The sequence below is a fragment of the Zosterops lateralis genome (genome assembly GCF_965231275.1).
Source record: "Zosterops lateralis genome assembly, chromosome: 30".
Lineage (NCBI taxonomy): Eukaryota > Metazoa > Chordata > Aves > Passeriformes > Zosteropidae > Zosterops > Zosterops lateralis.
Window position 1 is genome coordinate 1747811 of NC_139790.1, and position 22108 is coordinate 1769918.

General features: G+C 51.8%; 1 protein-coding gene across 1 annotated transcript in view; it reads right to left on the minus strand.

Moving 5' to 3' along the window:
• Positions 1–1377: 1377 nt before the first annotated feature.
• Positions 1378–22108, minus strand: part of BIN3 (bridging integrator 3) — a 47221-nt gene continuing 26490 nt past the window's right edge. Inside the window, exons 7-9 of the mRNA XM_083880561.1 lie at positions 12165–12306; positions 8587–8721; positions 1378–2425 (exon numbers count right to left, since the gene is read on the minus strand). Of these exons, the coding sequence (XP_083736687.1) occupies positions 2279–2425; positions 8587–8721; positions 12165–12306 (424 nt within the window). The 3' untranslated portion in view covers positions 1378–2278. The remainder of the gene's footprint in view (positions 2426–8586; positions 8722–12164; positions 12307–22108) is intronic.

The window sequence follows — 22108 nt, forward strand, 5'->3', positions numbered from 1 at the left end:
CTCTCCTTCCCACCCCAGCACCCCTGGATCACCTGGAGCAAGGGGAATGTCCCATCTGACAAGGAAAAAAAAATATATCAAGGTGTGGATCCAGATGTGCTGGTGTTGTCCGGCCTGGACAGGGTTAATTAATCCAATTTTGAGGGAAATCTTTGGGATTGGTGGTGCTGGGTATTTTGGTGGTGGGCTGGTATTTGTTAAACCTGTCCTGAGGGGGTCAGGGGACTTTGGGGACAGTCAGGATTGCTGCAACACCACTGGGATAACCCGGAATTCCCCGTGGGGAGGAGAAAGGAGGAAGATTTCCTTGTCAGCAGGGAATCCTCATCCTGGGATGGCTCCACTGCCACTCAATGGATCCTTGTTTCCCTTTCCCCTGCTCCTGGAGGTCTGAGTGCTGAGAAACCTCACCCAGGGGTGCCTCAGACACCCAGGGGTGCCTCAGACACCCAGGCTGAGCACGTTCTGCAGTGTAGAGTTAATTTTCCCTTCCTGCCAGCCCTCCCTATTAACTGGGATCTGGTGGGTGGCGCAAAACCCGGTAATTATCCACTTTTTACTACAAAAGATGGAATTCTCCTCCCCAAGCTCTGCGGAGAGCAGGCAGAGTGAATCCCTGGGTTAAGTTTCCCTGGGTGAAATCCCTCTCCCGAGTGCTGGGAGGGCAGGAGGAGCTGATGGAAAGGAGCAGGAACTGGAATTTGGGGATATTCTGAGTGCAGGAGGGGTGGGATGCTGGGGATGAGGTGGTGGCTGTGCCACACAAGGTGACAATGACACAGACAAAGCCACCAGGTGAGCCCAGGTGGGGTTTAATCAACACCTCCAGCCCATGGAGGGGCTGCCAGAGATCTGGGAGTCACCCTGAGGTCTCCAGAGCTCAGATCCCATGAGGAAACATCTCCTTTGCTCGGGCTCACAGGCTCCCTGCGTGGCAGGCAGTTAAATATATATATAAAAATATCTATATTCTGTATATTTAGCATCCCTGCTCTGGGTAACCGTGGCAACTGGGTTTATTTTGCTTAAACCTGGCCTGGCATGTGATTGTTGGTTGGGAAGGAACAGCCAAGGGGAGAAGAGGGAGGGATGTGAAGTGCTGGGAGTTGGGGAGGAGCCTTGGCACGGGGGGACCTCGTCGTGTCCCTGCTCTGGGGACAGCCACCAGCATTCCCACGGCTCTGTTCCATCCCTTGGCTCCAGCTGGGAAGGGAAAGTTTGGGTTTAGAGGGTTTCATCCTCATTTTCTGCTGGACATCCCTGACCGCTGTTCCCTGTCTCGTGCAGGTTTGCCAAAATCCAGGTCCTGGCAGGAAGAGGTGGTGATGGTTTCCCTGATGTCTGGAGCAGCAGGAGCCTCGAGGCAGAGAAATCAGCTCTACCAGGACCCCACCAGGGTGGGATTCCAACCTCTTATCCCACCCAGCACCTGCTCATCCCAGGACACACAGCAGGCAGCTTTTCCTTACCCTTAAACTCACCAGCTCAGGCCTGAATTGCTGATATTCTACTGGAAAACTCAACTCCTCGTGCTTTGACACCGTTTTCCTTCCCGCGCCTCCACCGGGGAGGGGGTGGGAAATATTCAATCCCAATTTTTTCCCTTCCAGGTGACACCCCAAACAGTGTCCCCCCTGCAGTGGCGGGCGGGCGGCGGCAGAGGGCGCCAGCGGCCCGGCGGTGACACTGACAGTGACAATGACAGTGACAGCGACACGGCCCCGGCCGCGCTGCGCTGCCAAAAACTTTTATTGGGGACGAGCCAGAGAGTTCCTGTGGCCCTTCCCTGGACGAGGAGGGGTTGAAGTCCCACCTCAGTTTTCCATAGGTTTGGTTCTGGCTTGGTTGTCTCATTTAGGGATGTCCCCACTTGTCCCTGTCCCCACCCTGGGCACCCCCCCAGCTCTGGGGTTATTTGTACCATTCTTGAGAAAAGAGGGATGGATGCTCACCATGGGAAGCATCACCTTTTTCTTCAAAAAAAATGGGATTGGAGTGATTTTTACCCTCCCCTGAGGGGGGCACTGGGGCTCCTAAGGCACAAAGCGAGGGGGTCTCACCCTCTGAGGGTGGCGAGTGGATGGAATCTGAGAAAAATCCCACATCCCACTCCCCATCTCCCTTTTCCTGCTCCTCCACACCCCAAAATTTAAGGCAAAACTCAGACGATGCAGACCCCGGCAGGAGCGCAGAGCCTTGGGGGGATAAAACACCTCCAGCCCCACAAAAATCCATCCCTGGGATGAGAATTGGGGTGAACAGGGGGGTCCCCATCCCCTCAGTCATCGGCCACGATGGAGAGGGCCCGGAGCTCGCTGAGTTTGGCATCATTTTCCCTTTCTCTCTGCTCATCACTCAGCCCAGGCCGGTCGATCTGCGCCGTCAGGTCCCCAAAAATCTTGTGCATCTCAGTGTAGTAGACAACCTGTTGGATAATAAATGGGAGGGGGATTGAAGAGGGAGGGGAATGAGGGTCTCCTCCCCGCCCCACAAAAATTTTGTGCATCTCCGTGTAATAGACAACCTGTGGATAATAATGGGAGGGGGAATTGGAGAGGGAGGGGAATGAGGGTCTCCTCCCCATCCCACAGAAATCTTGTGCATCTCCGTGTAGCAGACAAAACCTGTTGGATAATAACGGGGGAATTGGAGAGGGAGGGGAATGAGGGTCTCCTCCCCATCCCACCCCTCCTGCGGGTTCAAAAATTTTGTGCATCTCCATGTAGTAGACAACCTGTTGGATAATAACGAGAGGGGAATTGAGGAGGGAGAGGAATGAGGGTCTCCTCCCCCTCCCACAAAAATCTTGTGCATCTCCGTGTAGTAAACATGTAGTTGGATAATACAGGGGGGAATTGGAGAAGGAGGGGAATGAGGGTCTCCTCCCCACCCCACAAAAATCTTGTGCATCTCCGTCTAGTAGACAACCTGTTGGGTAATACAGGGGGGGGATTGAGGGGGGTCTCCTCCCCATCCCACCCCTCCCGCGGGTTGCCCTCAGCAGCCCCTCGCCAAGGCGTTGGTGCCTAAAATAACTTCCCTCCCACCCCCTTCGGATTATTACAACTCAACACATTTTAATAACGCGCTGCCCTTCTCCATCGCTTCCCATCTGGGAGTCCCGGTACCCGCCACCTTCTCCTGCAGGGCCACCTTGTCCTCCCCGGTTTGTCACCGGTGTCACCTGTTTGTCACCGCTTTGTCACCGCTGTCCTGCCCAGGGCTCGGTGAAAGGGGCACGCCCGGCACAGCCGTGCCCCCCGTGAGAAGCACGAGAGAAGAGGAGGAGGAGGGGGGTGTGTTAATAACGTGCTAATTAGCACCGCCAATTATCTCCGGCAGCGAGCAGCGCTCTGCCGGCGCGGGAGCCCCGCTGGGTCAGCGCAGGCAGATGGCACAGGGGTGGATGCTCGGGCGTGGGATCCAGCGGGGAGAGGGGGCTTCCAGCCCTGCCTGGGGGACCCTCGGGGCTGTGGGACCCCCCTCGGGGCTGTGGGACCCCCCAGCCCTGCCTGGGGTATCCCTGGTGCCATGGGACCCCCAGCCCTCCTGGGGTATCCCTGGTGCTGTGGGACCTCCAGCCCTCCTGGGGTATCCCTGGTGCTGTGGGACCTCCAGCCCTCCTGGGGTATCCCTGGTGCTGTGGGACCCCCAGCCCTCCTGGGGTATCCCTGGTGCTGTGGGACCCCCAGCCCTCCTGGGGTATCCCTGGTGCTGTGGGACCTCCAGCCCTCCTGGGGTATCCCTGGTGCTGTGGGACCCCCAGCCCTCCTGGGGTATCCCTGGTGCTGTGGGACCCCCAGCCCTCCTGGGGTATCCCTGGTGCTGTGGGACCCCCGGGTACTCCAGGACTCTGAGCCCTGTGGTGCTGCTTGTGGGACCCCCAGCCCTGCCTGGGGCACTCCTGGTGCCATGGGACCCCCAGCCCTCCTGAAGTATCCCTGGTGCCATGGGACTACTGAGTACTGCAGGACTTTGAGCCCTGTGAGACCCCCCAGCCCTTCTTGGGGTGCTCCTGATGCTGTGGGACTCCCAAGTACTGCAAGACTTTTGAGCTCTGTGGTGCTGCCTGTGGGACCCCTGGCTCTGTGGGACCCCCGGGTACTGCAGGACTTTGAGCCTTGTGGTGCTGCCTGTGGGACCCCCAGCCCTTCCTGGGGTATCCCTGGTGCTGTGGGACCCCCAGATACTGCAGAACTTGGAGCCCTGTGGTGCTGCTTGGGGACCCCTGGCTCTGTGGGACCCCCAGCCCTTCCTGGGACACTCCTGGTGCTGTGGGACCCCCAGGTACTGCAGGAGTTCAAGGCCTGTGATGCTACCTGTGGGACCCCTGGCTTTGTGGGACCCCCAGCCCTGCCTGGGGTGCTCCTGGTGACATGGGACCCCCAGTGCTGCCTGTGAGACCCCCAAAACTGCAGAACCTCTGGGTACCTCAGAGCCCCCAGGTGCCACAGGACCCCCAGTCCTCCCTATGGGCCCCCTGTCACTGCAAGACCCCTGGTGTTGTGCCAGCTGTGGGATCCTGTCCTGGCCATCCCCCCAGGTCCCTCAGGGAGGGATTGGGGAGTGCTGCCCCCCAGGGTGGGCAATTCCAGCCTTGTCCCCATTTCCCAGAGGGGCCCCGGCAGCTCCGGCAGCAGAGACAGACACGGTCTCCATGGAGACCAGCTCCCCTAATCCTGCTCAAAAACGATGCTGATTTTGGGCAGGCCTGAGAGGGGCCTTGTGAGGCCCCACAATTCCAGCTCTGGCTGCCTGAACCCCCCTCCCCAGGGCTGTCCATCCCTGGTTTGGGGGCTGCTCCATGGCTGGGGCTCCCCACGCAGCGGCGCCGGCTGAGTCACGGCGATGCTCATTTACACAGTGACTAACGAACCCCACACAGGGCTGAGCTGGCAGGGCCCCCCAAAATCCCTGCACGCCCCCCCTAAAGCACAACCCCACTGCTGGGTCACCTTGAACATCCTCTGAACCCCCCTCTGTGAGCAAGAGATGACAAAAAAACCACCCAAAATCCCTCCACAATGCCATGGTGAGCAGGGATTTGGGGGGCAGGGGTGGCAAATGGGGTGTCAGAGCCCCTGGAGCTGCCCCCCATGTCCCTTGTCCCCAGCCTGGAGTCAGCTGGGCACTGCTCAGTCACATATGGCCAAGTGGCACTGCCAATTCCAGCACGGAAAAAAAAAGCACTTGTGCCTTGAAATGGATTTTGTCAGGGTGGAAGGGTTGGAGGCAGATGCTGCCCCCAGGATTGTCCCACAAGATTTGGGGACGTTTGTCACTCTGGAATTGGTCTCAGGATTGTTCCTCGGGATTTGGGGACAATTGTCCCCCAGGATTGGCTCTGGAATTGCCTTCCCACCAGGATACAGAAATCCCTGAGGATTCCTCCATGACCAGGATTGCACCTTAGGATTTTCCTCAGGATTGTGCCCCCAGTACTGTCCCCCAGCATCCATGAACTGGCAGAGCGAATTCACTGGTGCTGTTCCCCCTCCACCCACATCCTGCAGCCACCAATCCCTTCCCAAGGGACATCCCCGTGTCCCCATGGCCTGGTGGGTGTCCCTGGTGACCCCCCATGTCCCCATGGCCTGGTGGGTGTCCCTGGGGATCCCCCGTGTCCCCAGGGCCTGGTGGGTGTCCCTGGGGATCCCCCATGTCCCCAGGGCCTGGTGGGTGTCCCTGGTGACCCCCCATAGCCTGGTGGGTGTCCCTGGGGATGCTCCTGTCCCCCATCAGGCCCCAGTGCAGAACCAGTTGGCACCACCCAGGCACTGCTGTGCCTCACCAGCCTCATCTCCTGAGCTTCATAAAAAAAACCCCACTGGTGTGGATCCCCCCATGATTTCTCCTGTTGAAACAGGAGTGAAAACCCTCCCAGGGAGGGGGATGCACCCCAAACTGGTGACAGTGACAGGGGGGGCAGCCAGCTCGCCCTGCCCTACCTGCTCCCGCCAGCCCAGTACTTTTCCAGCTATGGATACCATATGCTCCGTCCCCATCCCATCAAATCCCAGCTCCAACTCGCCTTTGAGCCTGAGCCAAGGGCCCCGAGTCCACCTGTCTTGAACTAATTCTGTTTGGGGACGCCGTGTTCCGTGGATTTTCTATAGATCCCGGCCACAATGGGCTTGTTTGGGGCAGCCCTACCCAAAACAAACCCAGGGCTGGGCTCCCCCAGCCCACAGCACCATCCCTGCCTGCCAGCCCCATCCTTCCCCCCACCCCAATTCCATTAAAATCCAAAGGAATCTCGTGTTTTCTTGCTGGAAAACAAAAGCCCAAAGCGGGAAGGAAGTGCTGTTCACGCCTCACACCAGCCACAGCTCCAAAATCTCCCCCCCTCCTCTTTCATCTCCATGTGGCCACTTCAAAGCCCCCAGCCAGGGAAATATTTGCCTCCCTTGGCTTGGCCCTGGCCCGTGGGTGGAGAGAAGAATTTGGTGTTGAATGTTACAGCCCTGCGAGCTCAGGACGTGTCCTGGCGTCAGGAGACACCCGGCCCTGGGTCACAGCCAGCCTGTGCCATGGGAACTCGCCCGCCCGGGGAGGAGGCTCAGGAGGGTCTCCTTGGGTCAAAAATCATGGAGATATTTGGGAAAAAGGTTCTTCTTCCCCTTCCCCTTGAGGCAGCCGGTCCTTTCCCAGCTTGTCGTGGTGCTGGAAGGTGTCACTGTCACACAGTTTGTCTTGTTTAAACTCCCGGCGTGCTCCAAGGCCAAAAAAATAAGGAAAATTACAAAGTTTTGGCCAAAAAAATAAAGAAAATTACAAGGTTTTGGCCAAAAAAATAAGAAAAAATACATGGTTTTGCCTTTGGATGGTGGGTTTGACCCAGGGAGAAACAACCCTGAAGTCACATCCCTGCCAGTCCTATCCCATCCCATCCAGCCCTTTCCTTGTGGGATGCACCTCCAGCCTCATCCCACTCCAATGAAGAGATACCCTCAGAAAAAGGCTGAAAATAGAAATTCCATCGAGGAACACGACCCAGTCAGCTCAGGGAGGCGCAGAGGGAGGGAAAGCTGGGTATTATTCCCATGCCAGCTCTCACCTGGGCTGGGGATGCCTCCCAGCTGCCCTTCCCAGCCAGGTGCCTGCAGGTGAGCAGCTTGCTGAGCTGACTCAGGGGCTGCTATTCCTGGTTCATCACTGACTCATCACCTTGGGCAAATCACATCCCTTTTCCATTCCATTTCAGCCACTCTGGTGGGAAAAAGCTCCTCGAAGCTCTCCTGAGCCAGAGGGGGACACACAGCCCCAGCTCAAACCTCGGCACAAACATTCCAGGCTCTCTCCTCCCAGCATCCTTTCCCTGGGGATGGAAGGATGCAGCCAGTGCCGGGAAAGAAGAGGGATGAGGCTCCCATGGAAGCAGGAAGGGAGGGAGGGATGTGAGGAGCTGCATCCATCTGGGACCAGCTTTAGTCCAGCCTACGGGAGATGCATCAGCTCTTGTTGTGACGCTGCCTTTTTGGAGTGTTAAAAAACGGGATTTCGCTCGGTTTTTCCCCCAACAAATTGCTCACCTGAAGAGAGAGGCAGGGCAGGTAAGACGGGAAGGAAAAGCAGAGGATTCCCAAGGAAGAAGAGGGATGTGGATGGAGAGTGTCACAAACAGCCCCAGCAGTGACACTTTGCTGCTCTGAGCACACCTATCCCAACATCCTCCTCGCCCCAAATTTTTTGGGAATCGGGACATAAACGGAGCCAGGAGAAACCAGAGGGGCAAAACTTCTCCCTGAGGAAACCCACGGATCACAAACCCCCACCCGACATTCAAGTTTCGAGGTCTCACCCACTTGGAGGGGTGGGTCAAAAAGGCCAGTGAAGACTCTGCGGTGGCTCCGGGAATTCTGGTTATTCCGGGGCTGGAACAGGGAGCCCCGCGCCTGTTTGCTCAGGGAACAGCAGGAACAGCATCCCCAGCACCCACCCTGCGGCGCAGGGAGCATCGGCACCATCTGGTAGGTGAATCAGCCTGCAGACAACTCGCTGGCAGCTCCGCAGAGAGAGAAGGGCCCCCCCAAAGCCCAAAGTCGGAGGTGAGATGGAATAAGTGCTCCCAGCACCTCCTCCTGCAGCGCACCTGGATCCCTGCGGCGCCTCCCCAGCCCCAAAAATGCCGCAGGGAAACGCCCACGGAGCGGGCACAGCCCTGTTTCACCCTCCTGCCAACGCTGGATCGCCCCCGGGATCCCCCAACCCAATGTGGGGTGCCAGAGGTTCTCAAAGCTTGGTGAGATCCCAACCCTGCCCCTCTGCAGCCTGAGGGAAAGGGCAGAGGGAGGAGGAGGAGGAGGAGGAGGAGGAGGAGAGGCAGCACGTTCCTAAGGATGGAAATGGAAGCTGTTGGTTGTTCAGGCCACCTCTTCCTGCAAATCTTTGGTGTGGAGATGTCCCAGGAGCCACAAGAGACCCTTCAGATGAGCCTGAACACCTCACACCTCATCAAGCCCTGAGCTCAGGACTCCAAACTCAAGGAGATTGCATTCCCAGGTGGATAAAGCCATGGAATTCCAGTGGATAAAGTACAGGCAGGGCTGGGAAACCACACAGGTAGCAGGAAGGGACAATTCTCACCTGTGCCCGGACCAGCGACTCGAAGCTGGGTTTGAAGTAGTCGATGCGGCTGCTGTAGAATTTGGGCATCTCCTCCAGGAGCTGCTTGTTCTTGGCTTCAAAGTCCTCCTTCACTGGGCGCAGCTCCTCCCGGGCCTGCGGGGACACAGGGTGGGCTCAGACCCCTGGGACAAGGATCCTCCTGGCGTGGAGGCCACCCCAGGACAACGGGGTGCTTTGCTTGGTTGTGGGGACAAGCAGTGGCCACAGCCTGGTGGGACCCATGGGATCATCCAGTGGGACCTGGTGGGACCCATGGGATCATCCAGTGGGATCATTCAATGGACCGTGGTGGGACCCATGGGATCATTCAATGGAATCTGGTGGGACCCATGGGATCATCCAGTGGGAGCTGGTGGGACCCATGGGATGATCCAATGGGACCTAGTGGGATCCCAGTGACCATTCAATGGACCCTGGTGGGACCCAAACGACCACCCAATGGAATCTGGTGGGATCCAATTGACCATTCAGTGGGACCTGGTGGGACTCAAGTGACCATCTAATGGAACCTGGTGGGATCCAAGTGATCAGTTAATGGACCATGATGGGACCATCCAATGGACCCTGGTGGGATCCAAGTGACCTCTCAATTGAACCTGGTGGGATCCAAATAACTAGTTAATAGAACCTGGTGAGACTCAAGTGACCATTTAGTGGGACCTAGTGGGACTCAAGTGAACCATCTAATGGAACCTGGTGGGATCCAAGTGACCATTCAGTGGGACCTGGTGGGATCCAAGTGGTTATTCAGTGGGACCTGGTGGGATCCAAGTGACCATTCAGTGGGACCTGGCGGGACTCAACTGACCATCCAATGGACACTGGTGGGATCCAAGTGACCATTCAATGGACCCTGGTGGGACCCATGCCGTGACCTTGGAAAGCCACAGGACACCCAGAGAGGTCGTGGGTTTTCTCTCCTTCAGAAAAACATGGATAAAACTCAGCCCCAGAGCTCAGCCAGGCTGGAGAAGGTCCCTGGCCACATCTATGTCCCCTCACCCTGCGATTCCCAGGAGTGTCACTCCAGGATCCTGCCCCCACCCATCCCCGTGACCTTCAGCTCAGTGCATCCAACTGGCTCCTCTAAACAGAGCGTGGGGAGAAGGGGAAATGTCTCTGGGATGGTGTGGAAAAGGGCAGGAGGGGGTGGGCTGTGAAATATTAGAGCGGTTCAAGTCTGCCACTTAATCCCGGTGCCATTCCAAAGGGAGGGGGAGCCCAGCCCGGCCACGGCGCCGGCCCCGGGGACAGGGACAGCCTGCCAGGGGCATGGCATGGACTGGGCTCCGGGCTGGGAGAGCCTGGAATCATCCCAGAAAAGGAGCAAATTCAACATTTGCCAGGGAATCGGGAGTGTTGAAACTCCCAGGATGTTCATGGGGAAAATCTTGGGGTGGAGTTCATGGGGGAAATCCTGGGATGCAGTTCATGGGGGAAAAGAGTTTATGGGGAAACTCCTGGGATGGAGTTCATGGAGGAAATCTTGGGATGGAGTTCGTGGGGAAAATCTTGGGATAGAGTTCATGGGGCAACTCTTGGGATGGAGTTCATGGGGGAAAATACTGGGATGGAGTTCATGGGGGAAAATATTGGGATGGAGTTAATGGGAAAAATCCTGGGATGGAGGTCATGGTGAAAATATTGGGATGGAGTTTATGGGGAAAATTCTGGGATGGAGTTTATGGGGGAAAATATTGGGATGGAGTTTATGGGGAAAATTCTGGGATGGAATTCATGGGGAGAAACTCCTGGGATGGAGTTCATGGGGGAAATCTTGGGATGGAGTTAATGGGAAAAATCCTGGGATGGGGTTAATGGGGAAATTCCTGGGATGGAGTTCATGGGGAAAATATTGGGATGAAGTTCATGGGGGAAGATCCTGGGATGGACTTCACGGGGGACAGAAGAGCACAAAACCTGAAGCAAACAACAAATGTAAATTTGCAGCTCAATAATTAAAAAATGGATGAGATGAGGCCCTTTCCCATCAATTCCAGACCCTCTGGATACCCCAGGCTCAGGATTGCTCAAGGCTCCCTCCCGCAGGTGTTTTAACTCAGTGTTTGGTTAAGATTTTTGTTTTGGGGGGTGGAATTTGATCAAAAGTTCATTAAGGGGAAAAAAAATAAATGAAATAACTAAACCCTGCTTAATCACCAGGACAAAAGAATTCTCATTTTTCTCGCCCCAGCTTTAGTTGCTGAGGCTGAGCAAAATAAGCTGCTTACTGTTAAACCAGAGGTGTCTTTTGTTCAGGCTGTTCTTTAACATAAAACTTCATTTTTTATTGGGGAGGGGAGGTGGAAATTCATCAGAAAAACACATTTTCTTTGACTCTGAGAATCAATTGTTCCTGGGAGGATCAAGCCACGTGCTGCTGGAGCGACAGATTTTTTGGGAAAAAAAAAAAAAAAACAAAAACACTGGGGAAGATTTGATTATAAAAAAAAAAAAATCCCATCCAAAACCCAACAAACTCTTCACAATTTCACTAAAATTCAGGAAGAGAGCGAAAAGAACCTGGCAAAACTTCCTGTTAACCAATTACTGCAATTTTCCAAGGCGAATTTTATTTTTTTTTGGGGGGAGAACAGGTGGCAAACATAAAGCTGGGAAAGGCTCTGATCTGTTCCCTTCCCCATCCAGCTGCTCCTTCAGACACCGAGGTCGGGGGGAACCTCGACCTCAGCTCCCCAGAGCTCTGATTCCATTTTCCCTTGGAAAACATTCCCATTTTCCCTTGGAAAACATTCCCATTTTCTCCTGGAAAACATTCCCATTTTCTCTTGGAAAATATTCCCATTTTCTCCTGGAAAATATTCCCATTTTCTCTTGGAAAACATTCCCATTTTCCCTTGGAAAATATTCCCATTTTCTCTTGGAAAACATTCCCGTTTTCTCTTGGAAAATATTCCCATTTTCCCTTGGAAAACATTCCCATTTTCTCTTGGAAAACATTCCCACTTTCTCCTGGAAAACATTCCCATTTTCTCTTGGAAAATATTCCCGTTTTCTCTTGGAAAACATTCCCATTTTCTCTTGGAAAATATTCCCATTTTCCCTTGGAAAACATTCCCATTTTCTCCTGGAAAACATTCCCATTTTCTCTTGGAAAATATTCCCGTTTTCTCTTGGAAAACATTCCCATTTTCTCTTGGAAAATATTCCCATTTTCCCTTGGAAAACATTCCCATTTTCTCTTGGAAAACATTCCCATTTTCTCTTGGAAAATATTCCCGTTTTCTCTTGGAAAACATTCCCATTTTCTCTTGGAAAATATTCCCATTTTCCCTTGGAAAACATTCCCATTTTCTCTTGGAAAACATTCCCATTTTCTCTTTGAAAAGCGGCTCCTTCCCTTCACTGAACACCCAAAACCAGCCTCGTGCTGTCAAAAAATACGATTTTTTTTAACACAAATACAAGACAACCTCCCAAAATATTCTATTTGGATGGCAGAAAGGAGGGAAAAACTTTTCCTGATTTTTCCCAGAATTTTTGCCGGGATTGTGGCTTTGGGGAAAACTCAATACCTGGTGCAGCTTGGCCAGGACGGGGCCAGTTCTTTCTTTTTCCTCGTATTTTTCCACTTTGGATTGGAGGCGTTTGTAGTCCTGGAGAGTTTGTTCCCGGCGTTTCACGGCCATGTTCAGACTGGGGAAAACGCTGCTGAACCTGGGAAAAAAAAAAAGATGGAAAAAAGTTTGGGATGGGATGTTTTGGGTGGATGAAACATCCAAAGTAATTGTGGAGCATCCTGGTCCAGCAGAAATTCTTGGGAGATTTTTCCCAAGATAAACTGTGCTAGAATTCTGAATATTCTTAATTAATGTGGTGTTTTCTCCTAATTCTTGGTTGGAAAAATAAAGGAGAGGTAGAGAAGTTGAAATAAAAGTCTGGGAAAAAGAAATGAGGAGTGCGAAATAAATATTAACTGCAGCGTTGTTTTTTTTGCACAATTTTTTTTCCTTTTTTTTTTGATATTATTTTTTGCTTTTATTCGTTAATTTTTTGCACTTTTTTCGGGTTAATTTTTTGTTCTTTTGGGTTAATTTTTTGTGCCTTTTTCGGTTAATTTTTTGTGCTTTTTGGTTAATTTTTTGCGCTTTTTTCGGGTTAATTTTTTGTGCTTCTTCTGGTTAATTTTTCACGCTCTTTTTTTGGTTAATTTTTTTCGCTTTTTTGGTTATTTTTTGCACTTTTTTGGTTAATTTTTTGTGCTTTTTTTGGTTAATTTTTGCACTTTTTTCAGGTTAATTTTTTTGCTCTTTTTGGTTAATTTTTTGTGCTTTTTTGGTTAATGTTTTGCACTTTTTTCGGGTTAATTTTTTGCTCTTTTTGGTTAATTTTTTGTGCTTTTTTTTGGTTAATTTTTTGCACTTTTTGGTTAATTTTTTTGCTCTTTTTAGCTAATTTTTTGCACTTTTTTGGGTTAATTTTTTGCTCTTTTTGGTTAATTTTTTGCACTTTTTTGGTTAATTTTTGCTGGTTTTGGTTAATTTTTTGTGCTTTTTTTTGGTTAATTTTTTGCTCTTTTTTTGGTTAATTTTTTGTGCCTTTTTCGGTTAATTTTTTGTGCTTTTTGGTTAATTTTTTTCGCTTTTTTGGTTATTTTTTTTCACTTTTTTTGGTTAATTTTTTGTGCTTTTTTCGGATTAATATTTTGCTCTTTTTGGTTAATTTTTTTTGTGCTTTTTCTGGTTAATTTTTTGCGCTTTTTTTGGTAATTTTTAGTCTTTTTTTCATCAATTTTTTTGCTCTTTTTGGGTGGCAAACCCAAAGCTGAAGAGGAGCCCTGAGCCCTCCCCTGAAGGATCCACAGCATCCAACAATTTATCCGGGCGACGGGAAAGATTCCTATTATTAAAACGTGTTACAAATTGAGGAAACATGAACATCTGATGGAGAATATTTTTGAATGCGACAGAAAAGGGAAAAAAAGCAGGAACTGGAACGTTGCTCTTGTCTCTTAATTCCAGAAAAATCAAATTATCCCAGGGGGGACACCGGGGGCTGTGGGTTGAAATCAAATAGGTGATGCTCCCTCTGGAGATAATAATTTAATATTTATAAATTCCAGGGTGATTTTGGAGGGTTGAGACCAAGAATTGGTGGTGAAAAATTCATCTGAGCAGCCTGGAGATGGATTTTTCTTCCACGAGGGAACAAAGTGCTTAAAATTAAAAAAAAATAAATAAAAATAGAAATATAAATCAAACCAGGGGGGCCATTAGCGAAAAGAAAAGGCACAAATGTCACTTGGGGAGTGTCATTTGCTCTGGATGTGACCTAAATCCACGGTTCAAGCGGAACCACGGGTGTTCCCAGCCACTCCAGCCCTATTAAAATCCCATTTTCCGCTGGCTCCGGAGGGTGTTGATGGGCTGGACCTGGTGGGTCCAGCTGAGGGAAAAAAACTTTCATCCCTGAAAACCTCAGTTTGCAAAAGGAGCTAAGGAAAAAAAATGTGAATATTTTTATATCTGAGAGTTTTGTGTGGAGCATCCCTGGCTGAGAGGCCGATCTGGGTTTGTGATCCTTCAATCCTGCACATCCCCCTGAGGCTGGCACAGAACAAATCCATATAAATAAATATATTATTTATAAATATATATATATCCCATGATATTTTTTTTCCCTCTGTTGCAACAGATTGGGGGGGGGATGAGGAACAACCTGGAAAAGTCATCAGGGAGCTGCTCCAGCTGCCCGGAGAGGATCAGATGCTCTGCCCTGACATTGCTTTTTCTGGGCACCAACCATCCCACACCATCCCATTATACTTAAATGGGAGCCATGGCCTGGGTGCAGCAGGTTCCAGGCATGGCCTCTCTGCCTCTTGGGCTGCTAAAATCTCTCCTACCTCTTTGTAAAGTCCAAAAATATTACCAGGAGAAGGGTTAGGGAAATAGGGATGGAGGGCAGGGGTTGAGAGGTCTCGTGGGATGATGGTTTGGGATCAGGGAGTGGTTTGGGGTGGGAAAAACTTTAAGGACTCTCCAATTTGGGGAGAGTCCCAACCATCCCACACCATCCCACACCATCCCATTATATTTAAATGGGAGCCATGGCCTGGGTGCAGCAGGTTCCAGGCATGGCCTCTCTGCCTCCTGGGCTGCTAAAATCTCTCCTACCTCTTTGTAAAAGCTAAAAATGTACCAGGAGAGGGGTTAGGGAAATAGGGATGGAGGGCAGGGGTTGAGAGGTCTCGTGGGATGATGGTTTGGGATCAGGGAATGGTTTGGGGTGGGAAAAACTTTAAGGACTCTCCAATTTGGGGAGAGTCCCAACCATCCCACACCATCCCACACCATCCCACACCATCCCATTATATTTAAATGGGAGCCATGGCCTGGGTGCAGCAGGTTCCAGGCATGGCCCCTCTGCCTCCTGGGCTGCTAAAATCTCTCCTACCTCTTTGTAAAAGCTAAAAATGTACCAGGAGAGGGGTTAGGGAAACAGGGATGGAGGGCAGGGGTTGAGAGGTCTCGTGGGATAATGGTTTGGGATCAGGGAGTGGTTTGGAGTGGGAAAAACTTTCAGGACTCTCCAATTTGGGGCAGGGACACATTCCAGTGGCTCAGGAGGTTCCAAGCCCAATCCAGCCTGGCCTGGAGCATTTTCAGGGGTGTTTTTATGTCATGTCTCCTCACCATAGGATGTCTTTTCCCATTGTGGCACACACACCATGGCAGCAGCTCCAGGTGGCAGCTCCTGCAGGAATTTTTCCCAATTATTAACGATGGGAATGAGGATCCCATCAATCCAGAGGCTTTCCTGGTTTATTTTATGTTCTGTCCCTGATGGGGGAGGTTTGGAAAGGACATAAACATCACACCTAAAGCAGGGAATAAAGACCACAGGGATGAGCTGAGCTGCTCCTCCACAGTGGGAATCCAGCCATGGGAATATCAGAGGAAATTCCAGACTGGAGGCTGAGAAATCCTCCTTTCCCTGCTGTGCACGGCCACCACATCCAGCAAAACTCAGAAAACCCTCCCTGAAACATCCCCAAACCACTGAGCCTCGTGCTGGCAGCCAAACCCAGCTGTTAGTGGTGTTTTCCTGCCCTTTCCCTGGCACTTCCCAGTGCTCCTGCCTGCAGGGAGCCACGAGACTCCAGTAAATTCACACACAGCCCCTTCCACCCCCAATCCCCCTCTGCAGGGAAGAGCCAACCCTTTCTCTTGGAAAAAGCAACCAGGGAGGATGCCCAAGACGATCAGCGACGCAGTTTCCATTTACTTTGAAGTTAAATCTGGGTTTAAAAAAAAAAAAGGAGGAAAAAAAAAAAAAAAAGCTCGATTTTGATTTTTTTATTATTTTTTCGCCCCTTTTTTTATTCTCAATATCGACTCAGTGCAATTTCCCAGCAAGTAATAGAAGGACACTGCGCTCTGGCAGAGCTTTTTTTTTAAAAAAAAATAATATCTACAGGGCTGGATCTGAAGAGGCTGGAGCTGTGTGTGTAGGCACAGCAGCTCCTGTCTCACAAGGACTTTTAATGCATAGATTATACGCTGCATTTCCGAGAGCAGGGGGGGCCCAGCTCCCCGGAGCCACAGCCGTGCCCGGAGTTGTCCTGAGTTCCCAGCCTGGGAATTGTGGAATCCCACACTGGTTTGGGTGGGAAGGGACCTTAAATCACCTCGTTCCACCCCCTTTCCACTGTCCCAGTGTGTTCCAAGCCCCATCTGAGGGCACTTCCAGGGGTGAGGAAGTGTTTTCCAGCTTCTCTGCGCCACCCTCATCCTCACAGGGAAAAATTCCTTCCCAATATCTTGTTTATGACTCTGTTTTTTTAGTTTAAAATCAACCCCATCGCTGTTGGAGGTTCCCCTCAGTGTGGTTGTCCACCAGTGAAGGGTTGGGTCACTTGTGGCTTCTCTGGACACCACCGATGCCCCAGGGAGCTCTCCCTGTGCCCAAGGAATTCTCCTTGGGCTACACAAGCTCTTCCTGTGCCAGCCAAGCTCTCCCTGTGCCCACTGAGCCCTCCCTGTGCCCAAGGAGCTCTCCTCAGGTCAGCCAAGCTCTCCCTGTGCCCACTGAGCTCTCCCTGGGCCCACCAAGCTCTCCTTGGGCCACCCAAGCTCTCCCTGTGCCCACTGGGCTCTCCCTGTGCCCACTGAGTTCTCCTTGTGCCTAAGGAGCTCTCCCTGTTCCAGATGAGCCTTCCCTGTTCCACCTGAGCTCTCCCTGTGCCCAAGGAGTTCTCTCTGTGCCAGCCAAGCTCTCCCTGTGCCCACCAAGCTCTCCCTGTGCCCACTGAGCTCTCCCCGTGCCCATTGAGCCATCCAAGTTCTCCCTGTGCCAGCCAAGCTCTCCCTGTGGCCACTGAGCTCTCCCTGTGCCCAAGGAACTCTCCCTGTGCCCAAGAAGCTCTCCCTGTGCCCACTGAGCTCTCTCTGTGCCCACTGAGCTCTCCTTGTGTCAGCCAAGCTCTCCCTGTGCCTAAGGAGCTCTCCCTGTTCCAGATGAGCCTTCCTGTTCCACCTGAGCTCTCCCTGTGCCCAAGGAGTTCTCCTTGGGCCAGCCAAGTTCCCCCTGTGCCAACTGAGCCCTCCCTGTGCCCACCAAGCTCTCCCTGTACCCACTGAACTTTTCCCACACCAGCCACACTCTCTGTGTTTTAATTTCAACTCAGGATCAGCTCAGCTCGGCTCAAGCAGGGAAGGACCTTCCTTGGACTGCTCCAGAGTGAGGCAAAGCTGCCTCTGGCTGCTGAAGGAATCCAGGAATCCTGAATTCCCTGTGAGCCCTGAATTCCCCTGGGATTCACGGAGAAGGAGTTTCAAGTCCTGCCCAGGTTTTTTCTCCCTGTGTGGACAGAAACACAATCCCAGGGCGGGTGCCAGGGGTGCCAAACACTCGTGCAGGGGGAGAAGGGGAGACGAGCTCCTGTTGGTGCCAAGTTATTCCGAGGAATTCCTGGCTCCACACGCGGCCCCAGTGTCTCCACAACCATCTCATGCACGTTATTGACAAATGCCCCTGGTGCAGAGCCTGGCACAAAGGCTCTCTGCCATCCCCAGACACAGCCACGTCCTCTGAGAACAGCCCTGCAGGGACCAGGAGAGTTTTCCAAAACCTTTTGGAGAAGCACCACCAACCCCTCCTGGCAGAGCAAAGGGACTGGGATTAACTGGGAGGCAAAAAGCCCTTTGGAAATGGAGTCTGAACAACTCCACAGAGAATTTCAGGGAAGGAGGGACATGGGGAAAGAGCAGGGAAGCCTCACAAGCAAATCTGGGGTGTTTCATTCATCTGTTCCACGCACTTGGAGCAAGGGAACAATTCCTGTCCCTGGGAGATGCACAGAGGAAAACCCTGGAGCAGATGTGAGGGTGTTTATAACAAACCATGGAATCAGAAAGGTTGGAGAAGAGCCTTAAAACCGAGTCCAACCACCAACCCAGCACCACCAAGCCACAAAATGCCACATCCATACATTTCCTGAGCACTCCCAGGGATGGTGACTCGTGGGCAGACTGTGCCAGGCTTTTTGACAACTCTTACCATGAAAATTACATTCCTAAAATCCAATATTATCAATAATCCATCCTCCTCCATAGGGAATGAGGGAGGGTCTGACAGCCAAACCCACTCCCAAACCCCCCTCCCAACTCTCTGTAACCCAAAATTTCCTTTTTTTTAAATCCAAACTCAAAAAAAATCAAAGCTGACTTGGTGGGAAGGGTGGTAAAGCAAAGGTAAAACAGCACAAGGGGGTATTAGAGCCCCTGCTATGAAAGCAGCTTGAGGAATAAGCTGCTGTGTTGTTCCCTGTCACTTTTTAGGGAAGGCTGCTGAGAGGGGATTACAGCCCAGGCGGCTTAAGAGGAGCAGGTGAGGGGAGATACGCAGGGATAACGAAAAGAAAATACAAATTACTCTGCCCGTGGCTGTAGGAGGGAGGAGAGGGGGAACCTGTCGGTGAACTCCTCACAGGATGACAGGTTATCCTTGGAAAAAACATCTAAATCAGCCCGTTTCCCTGCATTCTAAATCGTGTTCCCACCTCGTCTCCACGCCAGCCTCCCCGTAATTAAAGGATGGGGTTGGACAGACGCTGCCACTGGGAGATAAAAGTGCCCCAGGATTCCCAGTGCTGCCAGATCAGGCTGTTACTCAGCCCAGCTGACAAATCTGGGGCTGGGAAATTGGAAATTCCTTCCCCTCTCTCTGCTGGGAAGCCCTGGGGATGGTGGGGATGCTGGAGGAGTGGGAATATTCTGTCACCTCTCTGTCTCCTCATCCCAAATCCTCATCCCACTGCTTCCTCCAGGAGCCATTTTTAATGGGAAAGGGGTGCTGGAGTTTTGGGACAGGGAAAAAATAATGGTAAAACCTTTAATTTCAAGCATCTCATTGGCAGCCTGTGAGCTGGACCTGTGGCTCTTCCCCAGGGTGTTATTTTTGGGATGAGATCTTGGATAAAAATCCAAGAGGAAGAGGACAAAATCCACAGCTGGTGATGGACAGGTAAAGAAAAAGGAACAGCAGAGCTGGGAAGCACCAGATGCCAAAGAAAGAGATGGTGGATGAGGTGAGGGGAAGTTTGGAGAGACACCAGGATGGCTCAGGAGAGGCTGGAGAGTGGAGAGGGATTCCTGCCATTCCTCAGCTCGTGCCCACACATCCGTGGGGCCCCATCCACCCACCAGGAAGGGGGAAATTAAACCCAACTCCTTCCTCCTGGAGGGAAAAGGTGCAGGAATGGAGAGGAAGCGGCGTGGAGGATTAGTTGGCCATGCGGCTGCTCCAAATCCTCATTAGAGACTTGTTAAGGACATGAAAGCTGCTTTTCCTGTTTCCGGTCCTCTGCACCCCTGGAGCTGCTCCTGGACAGCTTTGGCTGCTTTTTCCTGGCAGCTGGAGAGACCCTGGGAATGGTGGGGAGGTGGGAGGGAGGTGGAGTGAGGGATCTCCCTCCTGTTCGTGTCGCTGGCAGATGTTGGTGACGCGCGGCTCTGATGGAATTTATCCCTCACTGCTCCTGGATTGCACCCCTGGGGTGTCCCCACAGCTCTGACAGCCACCCCTGAGTGGTGGCACCACGGTGGCAGCACCCTCTGTGTCACCCCTGCCAAAGCCAGGGTGACCAGGACATCCCTGTGGCTGATTTTCCAATTCTGGGAGCAGGACAATGCCCCAAATCAAAGGGATTGTACCATGACAGGGTGATCATGACATTCCCAATGAGAAACCACTCCAGTTTTGGGACAAGGACAATGCTCCAGTGGGATGATCCCATCCCAGGGTGACCAGGACATCCCTATGGCCAAAACCTCTCCAATTTTGGGAACAGGAACCTGCTCCAAATCAAAGGGTTGGTACCATGACAGGGTGACCAGGACATCCCCATGGACAGTTTTCCAATTTTGGGAGCAGGACAATGCTCCAAATCAAAGGGATTGTACCATGACAGAGTGATCATGACATTTCCATGGCCAAAACCTCTCCAATTTTGGGACAAAGCCAATGCTCTAGCGGGGTGATCCTGTGCCAGGGTGACCAGGACATCCCCATGGCCAAAACTTCTCCAATTTTGGGAACAGGAACACGCTCTAAAGGAACGGCACCAATTCAAGGTGCCCATGACATTCCCAAGGCCAAAACCCCTCTGGATTTGTGAGCAGGACAACGCTCCAAGGGAATGGCACCAGGCCAAGGTGACCAGGCCACCTCCTTGCTCTGAGAGGGTCAGACAGAGCCAGTTAAACTGAGACCTGTGGCCCTGGAAATCGGCTCCCAACGTGAAAGGCCCTAAATCCTGTGGATTTCCAAACCACCTGGCTCCTTTAAGCCGCTTCCTTCCTTAAATAAGGACACACAATATGGAACATTAAGACTCCAGCCCCAATCCCTGACCCTGCCTCGACTGGGAAGAACTGGGAGAGTGAAGTCCAGCCCAGCTTTTGTCCCCTTTTGCCCCAAATCCTCTGTTCTGGTGTGAGATTCCACAGGCAGCTCCCAAAGAGGAGCCCATCCCTCCTGCCCAGCTCCTCGCCCAACCCACCCCCTGAAAAAATGCAATATTCTCACTGGAGTTTTGCTCTTTCCCTGAAAATAAATGAGTCATTCCCAGCCAAAAGGGTTCTTTTGGGGGCTCAAAAAGCCAAATTGTGAATAACCCTACGAGCCCAGAAGCAGAAGGGCTGAAACAATACAAGCCTCCACCTCCCCCTCACTAAATCTACTACTGCTTTTTTTCAACGTGGTTTAACAAATTCCCCAAAATTCGCCTGGAAACTCCAATCCCTGGACAACTGAATGGAGATTTTACTGCCCATGTGCCTCTGATTACAATATATTACCACTAATGATAATTGTCTGGATTATACTTATCTGTTTCTTTGGCTAATAAACTATAAAAGACCACCAGTGAAGATGTAATACAGTGCAGCTGTTGGAGCAAAAAAAAAAAAAAAAAAAAAAAATAAAAAGCCTTTTTTTTTTTTTTTTTTTTTTTTTTTTCTAGGTCAGAGCAAAGTTGGGAGAGGCTTGGGAGAGCTGGAAAAACCTAAACTGGAAATAAGAAGGGCTCCTCAAGGCAGCTTTTCATTAATCTGGAACTTTTCTGGCGCTGGGGTTTATCTGCCAGCAGGACAAGGAGAGGGAGGTGCAAGCTCTGCATTTTCTCTCCTGCATCTCATTAGCCTCAAAATGGACCCTTGGGCTCCTCAGAAATGTTCCTGGCCAGGGATGCACCTACAAAGGGAAGAAGGAGGGAAGGGAAGAAGCATTTTTTTGTTCTTCTTTGGGATGAAGCTTCCCCCAGCACGGAACATAAGCTGGTTAAAGGAGCACAGGGTGAAGCTTTGCAGGTGCCAAAGGGCAGGAAAAGGGAAAAAAAAAAAAAAAAAAAGCCTCTCATCTTTTATGCTGATGGAAATTCGGGAAGTTGGAGAGAATTGCTGAGGCTGGAAAGCAGCCAGGAGGTTGGAGTAAACACCCTGGTGCTGGACTGAGCACTGGGCAGACAATGGAGTGTCCCCAGTCAGGGAAATGTGGAATGGGATCTGAAGGATCATCCAGATCCTTCCACTGCCCGATGCTGCTCCAAACTTACCTTGGACACTCCCAGAAATGGGGAACCCTCAATTCCAGCCCCTCCCCAACCTCACAGCCAGGAATTCTTTCCCAAATCTCCCCTTTTTCAGTTGATAAATCATTCCAGGAGTCCTGTCCCTCCATCCCTTGTCCCCAGTTCCTCTCCAGCCCTCCTGGAGCCCCTTTAGTACCCTGAGATCTCCCTGGAGAGAGTCAGGGAAATGTGGAATGGGATCTGAAGGATCATCCAGATCCTTCTACACCTTCCACTGCCCCTTGCTCCTCCAAACTCACCTTGGACACTCCAGAAATGGGGAACCCTCAATTCCAGCCCCTCCCCAACCTCACAGCCAGGAATTCTTTCCCAAATCTCCCCTTTTTCAGTTGGGAAATCATTCCAGGAATCCTGTCCCTCCATCCC